Genomic DNA, 14,323 nt, shown 5'->3' with positions numbered 1-14,323 from the left:
ATTGGGATGGTCAGTGTTTTCACCAAAGCAGTGCCAACACAAGTGACACAGTCGGGTGGAGAGACTCCTTTTTAAATTTTTTTTTTGTTAGACTGGTAGAATGCAATTTAGAAATGATACTGACACCTCTCTAGAGGGAGGCAGTGAGTATTCCTTTAGGGATGAAAATAACAAAATTGGACAATGCCATTCCAGAAAAATGTCTTTTTGCAGGTTTTAAAATTTCCCTCCCAGGAACCCCAAACCTGGACGTACCTGTACATAGATCAGTGGATGGCACCCTGTTCGCATGCTGTAAGTCCTCATTTAACCAATATATGCTTTCCTTGGGTGAAAATGCTTACAACCAGGACAAACCAAACCCTTGTTCTCTGCATCCAACACACTAAAGGGAGCCAAAACAACCCCTAGCAGTGGTGGATTTATACATAGAGGGTGCACCAGGTATGCGCCCTCCTTTCTTTCCAACTGCCGGCCCGACAATGAATTTAAATTGGCTCCATTGCATTAACAATGTGACTAAGGGCTTTGCACTGCACATTCACATGTTGCATTTAACCTTCCAAGTTCGTGCCCCCCTTCCCTCTTTCTGAAAATCCAGGACCCGCCTTTGCTAGTCAACCAATTCTCCTCAGTTATGTACAACAACAGCTGGAGAATTCAACGTATGTAAGTGTAGAGTTTCAACACACTTTATTTAGACTGAAACTCTTTGGGGTGTACTGTAAGTCTTTCATCTCCACTTCTTGTTATTCCAGCAGCGCAACCAAACCCCGCACAACGAACCATGGTGGAAATCTGACCCCAATTATAACCAGGCGTCGATTAAATGTGAACCCGGTCCATTTTCAGATGCACAGGAATCGGGACATTTACCCAAAAATGCATCAGAGCTAGATGCCAACCTATACACATACTGTACGTGTACCAGGAACAATATGCATTCATGTACATTATATATGGGTACCGGTTACTACTACACGTACATGTATGACAGGCAACACGACATGCACATACTGAATACACACTTCTTACAAGTTCCGGTACATACGTGTACATTGTATGTACCTGCATCAATTAGTTAAAAATTACTGCACAGTACAAGTACTTTTCAGCCTCAGGAAGTCTTGTTACACAACTGAACAATTATAGGTTTTTGGTGGAAGGACATTACATTGGAACGCTGCTATAAGTTTACGAATGCCGCTACTGGTATATCGAAGATTTGGGAATACCAAGCATCCCCCTTGGCTCCTGAATTTGCCATGCATTTACCAAACATTATCAAAAACTGATGACAACACACGTAAACTCAATGTTGAAGAAAATACACAGTATTCACAACAGAACAATGGCCAACACATGGCGCAGTCGCTATCGTTCGTGGGTAGCCTACATAATGTGTGTCTGTAGGCATTAGACAACCATGTTGACCAGCTGCCGAGTGCATGTGCAACACTGGCAACTCTAGTGAAGAAAACTTTGTATGATAATTGTTGCAAAGCCAGATCATTTTGACCTAAAAAAAATCACCAACACAGAACAAAAAACACGCACATAGATCCTAGAATTTGTTACTTGACTGAAGTACAAGTTGACTCGCAGTTTCTTTGATGGGTATCTTGCTACATGTATGCAGTTTCAATCGTTTTCAAAAATGCTTGCCTGACAAACAGGATTGGTCTGAAGAGGTCCTTGATATCCTGGGTTAACAAGTTAGATTCAAAAGTGTCAATTGAAAAGTGGATTCCTACATGTACATCGAACATGGAGTCAACTTTACTCTAGGATTGTGTTTAGAGTAAAGGCATATTTGTAGCCTTCTTGGAAAGAGTTCAATACGTGACACCCTGTGCACAAACACAATGACGAGACTGCTCTTAAAAAGTGTTGAGAGTAAATGCTCAGTGTCCCATAACCCAGCTAAATTTGACTTTCTACACCATTTTCAGGAAATGATGCAGTTCCATGAATGGACATCACTTGACATCATGTGGAAGGCCCTACATGAAGTTTGATGAACATTGGGTATGGTACGGACTATGAGACTGGTCTGAGACTGAAAAATAATGTCTTCTCTTCAGGCAAATTTGACCTAGTTTTGGACATGTTGTACAGTAACATTCAGAAGGCTGATAAACCACTGCAAGGGACAATACATTTGAAACTCTACTTGTCTTAGTCTTTAATTATGTTGCAGTCCTCATGGGTGTGAAGTGGAATCAATGCAGAGTTTGGTTTGCACTTCTGCACTCCCTCGTTGACCTGTTGGACATGTTGAATATTTTGGGTTGGGGGCCTTGGCTTAAGTTGTCACACTGACATGACTGGAAAGCTGTAGCTACATGTACCCAGCTACCGGTATTTCTGGCAATGCACATGCCTCTAGTCTACCTACATGTACACTTTGACCACCATTCCACAAACGCATAATACTATAGGCCTGTACAGTGGCGTGTGCACCATGGAGGTACACGTACCGCACGGTACATTGTCATGATTGTGGCATGTAACTATCTCGTACTTAACCCGGCCTAATGTTGGGCCTACCACCATCAAAACTCTCTCAACAACATGAACAAAACTTACCCACAAACTCTGAGCTGATCCCAGTGAACAACGGCAGCGTATAATCCAATTCTGGGTCTACAGTGCTGAACAAAAATGAGGATTTACAACTTTAAACTAGGACGAGAAATGTTGGAATTCCATCGATCGATAAAGTTTCCGAGCATCATTTCCGGTGTGTGGAGAGCGTATTGTGGTAAGGGTACTATGCGCGCCGGTGGCGTATGCGGCGTTGAATTGCACGATCAATGAGCGTGAGATTTCTTGAATTGTCGCTTGAATCAAAAGAGGGCGCTGTTACAACAATTACCGATTCATTTTGTCACATCATGGATGCCTTTTACAGCGGGCCAATTGGCATTGATTGTAGAAACATTTTTATCAAGGATGCTTGCTTCTCCCATATATTAAAAGATTAAATAAAACAAAACAAAACCAAAGGGTAAACCTAAATCTGGCGTGGGGTACCTTAAGACCTGGGAGTGAGCCTGGGGGTTCGCAGGAATTTTAGGGGTGGTCGATATTTTTTTATTACAAAATTTGTGTCAAAATGAAAGAAAGATGTTGCTATTTAAAGAAAAACACTTTACAATACAGGGGAAAAAACATGCGACTATGGAGAAAAATTGACGGGGAAGGACCCCGCGGTTCTTTCAGAACACAACTACGATGATTGAAAAACAACGAGGTTTCCGTCATTTCAATCTTGAAAAGAAATGCGTGCAGGACAATATAGTTAAGAGGTAAGGCCAGTTCGCGCTAATTTCGGGATATTCGGTCAATACCGTTTAAATGTGAGTTTTTCTCCGAATAGCCTGTTTCTTGACGCGGCCTGCACTGCGTTGTCAATGACCCAAAGATTTTTGCAGACGTTTTAAATGTCTGTGAGAGACTCACATTGTAAATATTTTCTGCTCCGAGTTGAAGTGCTCCCTCACCGGCAAAGAAGTGATAAAATACATCGCAAATTTGGTGGAAACTCAGCTCAGAGATAGATTCGGGGTTGGTCTTTCAACTCATTGATCCTTGTTTGGTGTAATGTTTGTTGATGTAGAATAGTTGGATTAAAAAGTACATACCATGATGAAACTATAGACGGGAAGTGTTTGTGCTCTTAATCTCGAGCGATATAAGTTTCTTAACCCTGCACAGAATTTGGATGCATGTCATCGAGAAAATTGCTTGTTTTATCATTTGTGCAAAATGACATCACTGAAGTAGACGACAATTTGCATGCTTTTAAACTGTTATTCAGAAATCATGTTGTGGTGTATGGATCGGAGCGTCATTAAAACAAAGTATACGTTTACAAAAAAATTAAAATATATGTGTGAAATCTACCGGTTGCATTGGTTTTCTTGTATTTCTGAAAACGTTTGACAAAACGGGACCTTTAGTGTCGATGATAAATTCTCAAAATGGCGATTGGCTTCCAAACTGTTGTCAGGGTGTATGGTCTCCAATGTTATTAGTTTCCTACTAAAATTGAAAACAAAACTGAAAGGTGAGGAAATGACCTTTAATGCTTATTTCTGTCTTCAATACCTATTATCTAAGAAAAGTGTAATTATTTTCTCTCTTTTCTGAAGTTGGGGTGTTTATCAATGCCGTCTGTGGCAGCTTATTGTGGGTTTGCAACTCTAGACGTACAGATGCATGTAAAAATATTTGCTACCTAACTATATTTAGTTATAGAAAATTTAAAAATTACCTGACCTGCAGGAGAAATATCCCACTAAAAAGTGACTTCTTACTTCTAAAAATTAAAACTACATGGAGACCAGTGCATGCAATTCATTGTTATCATGCAAAGTTACGAATTATGGTAATCTTTCGGTAAAGTCTGGAATAAAAACATATCAAAATATTTAAGCATTTCACCATGTAAGAGAAAAATAAACTTAAAGGAAGTAATATGCATTTTGGAAAGATTGTATAAGTTTAATTTAACCTTTGTTGACAAGAGCTATGTCATGTCAACCCGACTGAGTCCGGGACGATGTTGCCGGAAGGGAAAGGTCGTTTAATGAAATTCGTCTGTTACCCATCTCCAGGTGACTTTTCCAATTACTTGTGGAACACAAAAGTAAAATTCCAACATTAGTGTTTCTTGGGATGGCTTCACTTGAAATAATTCTTCCGAAAACAATCGAACGTGATAGAGCGTCCCCATGTACATGCACAATCTCTTTAGGATGACCGTGCTGAGCTCAAGTTCCGGGAAGCTTGCAGCATGACCTTTTACTTTCAGGCGCTAATTAATTACGAGCACGGACGTGTCTGCGCGGGGTTAAGATTGCACAAGGCGGGGTGCATGGGAACAAACATAGCGCTGCAATACTGTACCCATGGTAACAACGTTATGCACCAGGCGTGGGGGCGATAAATCCGGAAAGTACATAAGTAATTAAGAGGGTACTTTTTTCTGACGGAAATTACATTAAGTGGGTTTTCGTTGTCACTGTCGAGAGGCTTGATAGTACCAAGGACTGAGTACTGGTAACCTTGGCCTAAGCAGTTTGATTTCTATCTTGCATTGTGTGCAGTTTAATAACTGTACTCACGTATGGTAACGGAAGAAGTTTTCCAACTTTTTTTCAGACCACACTTTTCTGACCCCCTTTTCGAAGCCTTACGTGTTGAATTATTCAGTGGTGCGCTGAGGATATGTCTTAGGGCAAGGGGCGGATGGGGGGGCGGAACGGGGACCACGCCTTTCAAATGAGCCAAATTGTTCCCTAAAGAAGAGCCAAATTTTCTTGTTTTAATATTAATTACACAAAGGTTATTTTTGTCTTTTTCATCCCTCTCCCTTCCAAAGTGTGTAAAAAAGTCTAAAATGTAGTCCCTCCGCTCAGAATGAAAATAAAAGATTACATGAAAAAATTCAATTTTGTTGCCCCAACAAGTTCCCCGAACCGAAAATTTGGTTCTGCTTGCGCCCTTATGGGTGTGTGGGGACCCTAATTTACCCCAAAATAGCTCATGATGCCCCAGCCTCCTCCCCTGTTAGGCCACAGGGGACTGGAATGCATATATACGTCGATGCTAGTAGTTAAAGATATATTTGTATATTTTACATTTTAGTTTTGGTTAAAAAAAAGGCCTTGTCTTCCATTTCCTTTCGATAACCGGTTGTTTGTTCCCGGCGTTCGAGCGGCCGACCCACGAACAACAAATCAAGTGGTTCGTGAACATACGAGAACAAGCCGCCCGAACTCAGCCTGAGAGTAGGGGAAGGAGTTCTTACACTGGGGTGAGACGATTGGTACTGCAGGTAGCTGTGGGAATCTGTGGGTTCGTAATGCACGATTGTGCCAAGTTTCCGCGCACAGATCTAGACGAGCACGTCGAGGAAGGTAACAGAGAGTTGTGACACATCAGATGTGTAGCGCAGTTGTTGGGTGAAAAGCATCCGCAAATGCTACGGAATTCTCAACGTCATCACGCGTACCGGTGATAGCACCAACTATATCATCGATGTATCGCCGGTAATATGGCGACGCGCCAACAAACACCTGGTCTCACTGTTGCGCAGCACTTTTGCGCACCGCCACATTCTCTCGGTGACGTAAGCGTCTGCATCCTGCGGAAAGCGTCATCCGATGTACAGCGTAAGGAACTGGAGCAGCGCGTCATTTTCGAACTTGGAACGCTGCATCCAGGGGGAATGAACTTGGATTTTTCCGCGTTCATGCAGAACTGAATCTGCTTGCCCTGAAGAAGGTACTCAGTTACCGAAAGCTCGGCAATCATATATTTCGGAGCACTGATTTAATCTTATATTTTGGTCGATATTCTGATCACGCAGCCCTTCCATAGTTTTTACCGTGACTGGTAAGCAAAGTTACCACTGTGACGTAGAAAGAACAGGCGGTTTACACAGATTACAATGAGGAGGTTGCTGTTGTCATGGTAACTGCGAGGAGACTATGGCGTGATTCAAATCATTTAGCCTCCTTTCCACTATGCTGAGTGCATCATTGCAACCTGGTCCCATCGGTCCTGGCTGAAGTCGTTGCTCTCCTTTGAATTACTTCATGAAATTAGACCGTCATGGTAAATAAAATGTCAACAACGATGTGCAATTTACGCCTTCTTTTGCTGAGTACCCCGATGATAGTTTTGTCTTCAAGCAGCGTCGAAGGGGCAGCATGTTGCGCCCTGGCAGTGGCCGAAGCCGGGGAGGATTTTACCGCACTCCGAGACAAGACATTCGCTGCCTTCAGACAGGAATGCCGGGTGAAGGATAGCACCCGTAAGTAGTTCTACCAAAACCTTTATCAGTAATTATTCTGTTCGAGAAATCTGATAATTTTTTCCTTGGCAACATTCTGCCATTGTCATTTTTTTCTGAAGAGTTTCTGATATCGGTTTCAGTTTTCCAAAGTTCCCCCTTTTAACCACTTGACACTGGATCACGTGTTAACGCACCTAAGATAATTTTCCTCATATAAATTTTGTTTGACGGAGGCCGTGTACACAAAGAATTCTTTGTTTGTTTCCGCGGTTGACGCTATAGTACGCGTAACAAATTTATTCCTTAACCCTAACATTCCCAAATCCTCCATTTCAATACGATTTTACATACACCCTAGGGGGTTAGGGTTAATCTACATGTATGGTCTTTGCGTACACGCAAGCGGGATGCGTGCAAGAACCCACTTCGAAAACTTACTACCATCTGTCTTTCTTTTGCCGCTTGGGGTGCACTTCAACTCGGGGCGGATAGCATCAGAGCAGTGTCAGCAAAACAGGCATATAAACGCATAGACCGCCAGTCATGCGCGTATAACCCCGATTTTGAAAAGTATCCGGTTCGTAAGTGTGACGTCACTTCAGTTTAAACCACACCCACTACACACGTGCACTGTACATAGGGTTACGTGATTGATCGCCGTTTATGTGGAACCATGGAACCGGAAGTTAACGCGCAACTTCTGCGATCGTCCAATGAGAGCCTGCGAATCGTGGCGCGTCCGCCTTTGTGACGAAGTCACTTACGAACCGGATGGGCAAACATTGGGCGGAGAAATATAGAAGGGCTGCGTAGCACCGTGATCAGAATATCGACAAGAATATAATATTAAATCAGTGCTCTGGAATATGTGATTGCCGAGCTTTCGGTAACTGAGTACCTGCTTAAGGTCAAGTAGACTCAGTTCTGAATGAACGCGGAAAAATCCACGTTCATTCCCCCTGGATGCAGCGTTCCAAGTTCGAAAATGACGCGCTGCTCCAGTTCCTTACGCTGTACATCAGATGACGCTTTCCGCAGAATGCAGACGCTTACGTCACCGAGACAATGTGGCGGTGCGCAAAAGTGCTGCACGACAGTGAGACCATGCAGGTGTTTGTTGGCGCACACTGTGCAAGTGTTCCGCGAAGCGATCACCAAAGCTACGCTTGGTCTCTCCGATGTACATGTACAGTTTACCTAGGCGACGACATGTAATGCAATAAAGCACATTACTAGTAATGCGTGTATGATCCCCGAGTATGCTGTAGCTACCACGGGGGCCGACGACCGACAGGCTGTTAACTATGTAGGGGCAGGTGTTACATCTGGGGCGCTGGCAAGGGGAATTGCTGCCTCCTTTTGACGGCGAGACGGAATCCAACCGGGAACGTACAACCATGTCCCCAACCGAACGATCGCACCTAAACGCGCAAATCGGGGGTTCAGCGAAAATGGAAGCTGTGGCCGCCTCATTTCCGAGTATACGGAAATGTTTGAGAAGAATATTACGTACCGGGATGTTTCGAGGGTGGTATGTGAGTACGAGGGGGACGCGATCACGTTGATTGGCCCCGGTGGGTTTCAGAGCCGTTTCGCGCGGGATTGAAGATACGGCGTTGAAGGCAGCGTCTGTGATAACCGGAGGGTAACCGCGCTGATGAAAGAAATCTGGCATTTTCTTCCCACGCGCTGAGAACTCCTCATCAAGGAAGTTGGATATCAGTTCAGTGGGACAACTACAAGCAGACAAGATGGGGCGGCCTGGCTTTCCAGATTTGTGAATTTTGGGTAGCAAGTAGAAGACTGCCGTACCAGTTTGGTTGCGTTAGGGGGGAGGTCACCAGAGTCAATGAAACTTCGGACAAGTGCTGGCAACAGTATCTCGATGCTCTTCTGTAAGGGCGGAACCCGGTTCGTAAGTGACTTCGTCACAAAGGCAAACGCGCCACGGTTTGCAGGCTCTCATTGGACAATCGCTGAAGGTGCGCGTTACCTTCCGGTTCCACGATTCCATGCAAACGGCGAGCAATACATGTGCAGTGCACGTGTGCAGTGGGCGTGGTTTAAACTGAAGTGACGTCACACTTACGAACCGGACAGTGGATGACAGCGCGTTCAATGCATTACGCGCAACGCATATTGCCTGTATTTGTTTACATGTGCTTCCAAATACGTCCACCATTTGGCTCTTCGGTACTACTGTCTCTTCTTTTCAACTGTTGCGACCGCCTTGTTTTGAACCCCTGTGGGCCAGATTAAGTAAATAGAGGGGGTTTTTACAATCGAAAAATGGCTTCATAGAATTTTATGGCTGGAATTCTTCAAGTGTGCGTTAATTCCCTATATACCGAGGAGTGAATTTGCCCATGGTCTTTATTTTAGTCGGGTGCCGCGAAAACCCCCCAAAAACCTGCGGTTTTGAATAGGACCTGGTGGTCTATGCGTTTATGATTATGTCTGTGGTCAGCACACAGCAATAACATGACATACTCGACTCCATATATGTAAGCGTTGTTCTGACTAATCCGTTTTGATTCACCGTTTGGTTTCTCGTTTATCCTGAAGCTTGCCCGTTTACCACTGAGCCAGCCACGCCGCATCAGTTTGATTTTGTCCTGAGGCCTATCATCCCGCCTTTTCGTTTGGATTTCACTCTCAGGGCCCCGAAGGATGCGATAGTAGCACTGGCAGAAGACATGACCGAAGACTCCATCTTCGCCGAGATAGGTAACAACGTTGGTTTTTAAAAAAATTCAGTCACAACTTAGTATAACCTTAGGATTCTCACGATTTGAATTTAGTGGTGTGTGTTTTTTCTTGTCCCATCTCATGCTTCCCCAACTTCGCTCACAAGCCTTGTGAATTTTGACCACCAAACTGTAGGGCGTAAGACTAGAAGAACAAAGTGTTGATAATATGCATTTATTGGAATCAATATAAGATGTGCTCAAGCACCGAGTTATCCATTATTTACACATTTGCTCTCACCGCTCATTAGATCTAGAATGGAGAGTGGGACCACCCCCTGTAAAATATCCACAGGCGGACCGTGTGAGGATTGCGGAAGCTCTCTGCTAATTTTCAGGCTCTATCGACGAAAATAATGATTAGGACGGGGATTACATAATGAAGGGAGATAATCGGAAAGGCATAGGCTATGATAATATAGGTTTTCCCAGTTGTTTAGCACTTTTTTCATTTAATTTCGTCAAAGAGGGGTCACTCGCCTTAAATGTTTACTCCAGTTTCAAAATAACACCACTAGATTTCACTTTCACAGCACAGGGAAAAAAAACCACTCAATCGTCCTACTTATTGTCATTGTCGTCTCACTGCTATGTTGAATTGGCGTTAAATTCCGAAAAACAAATTCATGTTTTTTCATCCACTTTTCAAATAACACCAAAACCCTAAGAAATAACACCATGAAGTAAAAGCAGGATGGCGGGACAGAGAGTTTGGCGTTTGATATAATTTCTTCTCTCCCAACATCATGTTGAGCCCAAAGCTGGGTGATCGCTTTTCAATTACCCCCCCCCACCAAAAGCGCGATGCCCCGTCAACCATCAGAAACGTGTGACATTTTTCGTCTTTTTGTAATATTCGTACCATTCTACGTCACTCCTTGAATTTGACTAGCTTGAAAATCGGAAGACTCTAATGTCCAACAGCTGGAACACATTCGGACATTAGCAAAAACAAAAACACATCAGCAAGGTTTCAAGAATAACCATGGCTGGAGACAGTTCCACAATATTCTCAGCATCGAAAGCAGGGCGCACCTCTGCTTTTGCTGCATTTACACCTGATTTCACCTGAGGGAACTGCTAGTGGCTACGTTGCAATATGCAAAATTCTAACAGGAAACACTGGCAAAGCTGTCGGGGAATGAAACCATTTATCGTTGTCAGGGGTCACAATGCTTGACTGGATAAGCAGGAAACTTTTGAGCGATCCTTACATGCTAGAAGGAAAGGGAAAGTCAGTGTCTATTGCATAAATATTAATCTTCCAATACGGGCAAATATGCAGTGCAGTGCGCCACCAAAAGGTCGTCACGGAGAGGCCTTTTCGCAGTGCATTATGGGATAAACGGTCGACAAAGTCTCATTCGTTAACTGCGCTGTGCGCCGAAAGCTTTCCTTTTTCCTAAGTTTTGTTTATCTTGGTTGAAATTCGAAATTGCTTATTGCGAAAGGGTGTCAGGTAGTCAATGATGGTTTTGAGTGGTGCAGGGAACGCCTCAGTCAAATATCCTCAAATTAAGTACAAATTGCGCTTATCCCGGCAGCGCGTGTCGACAGTAAACTTGAAAAGTGGCCTGTCTTAGACAAACTCTTAGTGGCGGGCTGTATTGTGACTCGTCCGTATTCTAATCTTCATTTTAGTCTTAGGCTTCTAACAAAAGTGCCTCAGATAATTCGCTCTTCCTTTGTATATTTCAAAAACTAACACAATAGCATCGGTTATTGCGACAACTAAGCCGACCCGCTTTCTTTAAAATGTGCATCGCGTCCTCGTTTTTCTCAATCTATACTGTCGACCTACTTCTTTAGAAGTCCAGTCACTGTCCAGATCTTGCTTTTAAAATCTTAAAAAGATTCCTGCAAATCTACTTTAACCTGTAACGCCATATTGGGTAATACTCCACTGTTAGATTTTGGTTTTAGACGCTTACTCGTCACATTAGACCTGATTCTGTATAACTATAATGATATACATTTCTCTGTAGGAATTGGCAGTTGGGGAAATGTAAAATCAACCATTAGACCCTGCTATACGATCTTGCATGGATGCTTCGATTTACTAGGAGGCAATACTGTGCACGATGAGGCCGGCATCGTCAGCGACGTTGAAAGTCGGCCCTTCTGGATCGAGTACAAAGGGGGCGTGGTGACTGTCGGCAAGGGGGGACAGACGGAAGCTTTCATGGAGTGGGACGCCGCAAGCTACCACGATAAATTCCCCGTTCCTGTACACGTTGGGATCTCTACTTACCAGTCTTATGGCAATTGGGTATTTTACACGTTCTGCAAATAAATTTGCCAACTTCAGTAATGTGGACTGTATTATATTGTAGAGCTATAGGCCAACCGTAAAGAGTTTTGATTCGGCCACTTCGGTCGGTTTCTCAAGTGAAATTCTTTGATGTTTACATGGTTTTCTGGTTAGACTTAGGCCCTATATTCATATTAACTGACATTAATTTTAGTGAAATGCATTCTATTCTTGATTAAAACTAGTTTTAATTGCTCTGTAGAATACGTTTTCATGACACTTTCATGGTATAGAAGTTTGCAATGTATATTCTTCATACTAAGAGTGACATCCATGATTGGTCACAGTAAGAGTGACATCCGTGATTGGTCACAGTAAGAGTGACATCCGTGATTGGTCACAGTAATAGTGACATCCATAATTGGTCATAGTAAGAGTGATATCCATGATTGGTCTTCTGCAGGATAAGAATTATCCCGCAGTACTCTGGTACCATTCTTTTTGGTTTGTTACAGGAAACCAAAACGTTATTTCCTGGCACCCAATGTCTTCACCTTGTTGACTAAATACAAGTAAAATCTAAAAGATATGCTTGAAATTTTACTCAGTCTGCATGATACAACGATGAAGCGCATTCGTCAGTTCCGCCAATTCACTCTGAAACAGCTCTCCTAGCAAACCGTTTAAAGTCATCTTACCATTAAAGATATTCCACGTCCTTTAGAATGTTTGAACATACAAAAAGCTGGGTAAGTTTGTGCCCAACGTTAGGTAGCAGGTTAATCGCTTAACTGTTGGTCAGAAAGATCAAAACGCTTGGAAAAAAAAGTGGTTGTAAAATAACATTTTCTACAACCGTTAGGTGAAATGAGACAAGTTTGCCCATATTTTTGGAGAAAAATCAATATGTTTGCCCAACAGTTAGGCGATTCACCTGGTTCCTAACGCTGGGTGAAAAAATTGCCCAAATGTTAAAAAAAAAAAGAAAGAAAGAGAGAGAGAGAGAGAGAGAGCCTTCTTCTGAATTTGAAATTAAGCAATCTGTCCCGTTATAATGCTGCTGTGGAATAAAACAAATTCTCTTAGTATCTAGCTTGTTATGAATGCACGCGCAGTCTCTGTACGCGTAGCAGATTATGTAATGATACCACACGCGACTCTGCGTGTGACTAGCTTATGACCCCAAAATTTTCTAGAGCTATTCCTAAGTTTTCTGGTGCAAGTTCTGGAGGTCTGATGTAAGAATATGTATCGTTAAAAGTTTACTTTTAAAAACTTACGGAATAATAAGAAGTTTGTAGAAAATGAGAAATTTCTAGAAGAGTTGAAGACTGAGAAATGCGGGCTATGGCAGACAAAGACATAGAGAGACGCGCGCACACCTAGAGAGGCTGTAGGAGTCAGCTCTACCACTCAACGAGATCTGTGAGAGATCATTGACTCGTTAGCTTCAGCACCAATTCAACCTGTGGTGACGAGTCGTCTGTGGAACGACACCTGTAAAAAAAATTCGTCCAGATCAAGTGAATTAGTGCAGAGCTGAACTTTGTTCCAGAAGACACAGTTTGTGACCTGAATCCAGTTCCAGATTGTGGGATCATCAAGTTCCCGTATTTGCGACGGTCATCACGCCCTCGCAGTTACGTCTCGAGCCCGGTCATTCCTATTGGAGGTGATCTTCGCCCCCGTCGCAGCTCTTTTTTGCACCGTCAAGAACCAAACTGTTTTCCGGCATCTCTGGAGTCCAGCATTCCTCACCGTAGTGCCTACCAAGCCCTTGCACGTAAAATCTTCTTGTTTACATAAGATCTTTTCTTGATTCTTCATTGTAAACTAGTTCCAATCAACACTTTTCTTTGTTATCCTTATTTTTGACAAGCTAGGTGTAACATTCTCATTAAATCATACTTGTTAGTTGTTAGTCGTATCAGTGTGATTTTGTGTGATTTCTTTGTTGCATCGGAAAAAATACAAGCTTTAGAATAATAGCCATTCTTAATTGGAGTTTTTTGGATCGTAACAAAGTTTCTAAGTTTGCTTTTAAAATCTCTGTCCTTTTGCCATCTCCAACTCTGACCCGAGCTGCTGTTGCTCTCGACGCTGAAAGAAACAAAAAGGAGACGGTATTCAACAAATGGTAAATAAATGGAAAAAATTAGAGATCGTAATTCTGTCGCTTCGCAATTGTCTGCTTTGGTTTTGCATTATTGTAATGATATCTTTAAGGTGTGTCGTTCTTTTTTTCTCGTTTTACGCTATGCGATGCAAAAAACATTGCAGTGAGATTATTATTCACCCAGGATTTGCACAGTGTATGCGCAGGTAATTCCTTTACCGACTGCATGAGATCACTATGGTGACTTGTCATATGATTTACTGATTGACCTCCACAGAAATACATATCGATTGACTCCTGCAGCGCTGCTCCTTTGTGGCCTTAAGATCTGGTTTTTGTTTGACCTTCTCGGCAATGACAATGCATTATGGATTAGACGATTAACCAAGAACGCATTTTAT

General features: G+C 42.8%; 1 protein-coding gene across 6 annotated transcripts; it reads left to right on the top strand.

Moving 5' to 3' along the window:
• Positions 1-6,234: 6,234 nt before the first annotated feature.
• LOC110984330 (uncharacterized) lies at positions 6,235-13,733 on the top strand. Of its 6 annotated transcripts, none has more exons than XR_015426898.1 (3): positions 6,235-6,826; positions 9,468-9,535; positions 11,541-11,747. XR_015426898.1 is itself a non-coding variant. In XM_022244386.2 (3 exons), exons 1-3 carry the CDS (start codon positions 6,625-6,627, stop codon positions 11,846-11,848), a joined length of 594 nt encoding a protein of 197 aa, XP_022100078.2. In that variant the 5' UTR covers positions 6,243-6,624; the 3' UTR covers positions 11,849-13,733. The 6 variants fall into 6 exon arrangements, 2 of the variants coding, with proteins under 2 accessions (XP_022100078.2, XP_022100077.2); XM_022244386.2 differs by having other exon boundaries at positions 6,243-6,826; positions 9,374-9,535; positions 11,619-13,733; XM_022244385.2 differs by having other exon boundaries at positions 6,246-6,826; positions 9,374-9,535; positions 11,541-13,733.
• The last annotated feature ends 590 nt before the right edge of the window (positions 13,734-14,323 follow it).

Source organism: Acanthaster planci, linkage group LG10, assembly GCF_054643075.1.
Source record: "Acanthaster planci isolate LZ-2023a linkage group LG10, COTS_SCS, whole genome shotgun sequence".
NCBI classification, from domain to species: Eukaryota; Metazoa; Echinodermata; class Asteroidea; order Valvatida; family Acanthasteridae; genus Acanthaster; species Acanthaster planci.
This window is presented reverse-complemented; position numbering and strand designations above follow the sequence as displayed.

Bases quoted from the DNA above. Each gene is read 5' to 3' on its own strand.
- LOC110984330 (XM_022244385.2), top strand. From the start codon at position 6,625: ATGGTAAATAAAATGTCAACAACGATGTGCAATTTACGCCTTCTTTTG. The intron at 6,827-9,373 runs GTAAGTAGTTCT...TTTATCCTGAAG, and splicing joins CCGGGTGAAGGATAGCACCC to CTTGCCCGTTTACCACTGAG. The intron at 9,536-11,540 runs GTAACAACGTTG...ATTTCTCTGTAG, and splicing joins CTCCATCTTCGCCGAGATAG to GAATTGGCAGTTGGGGAAAT.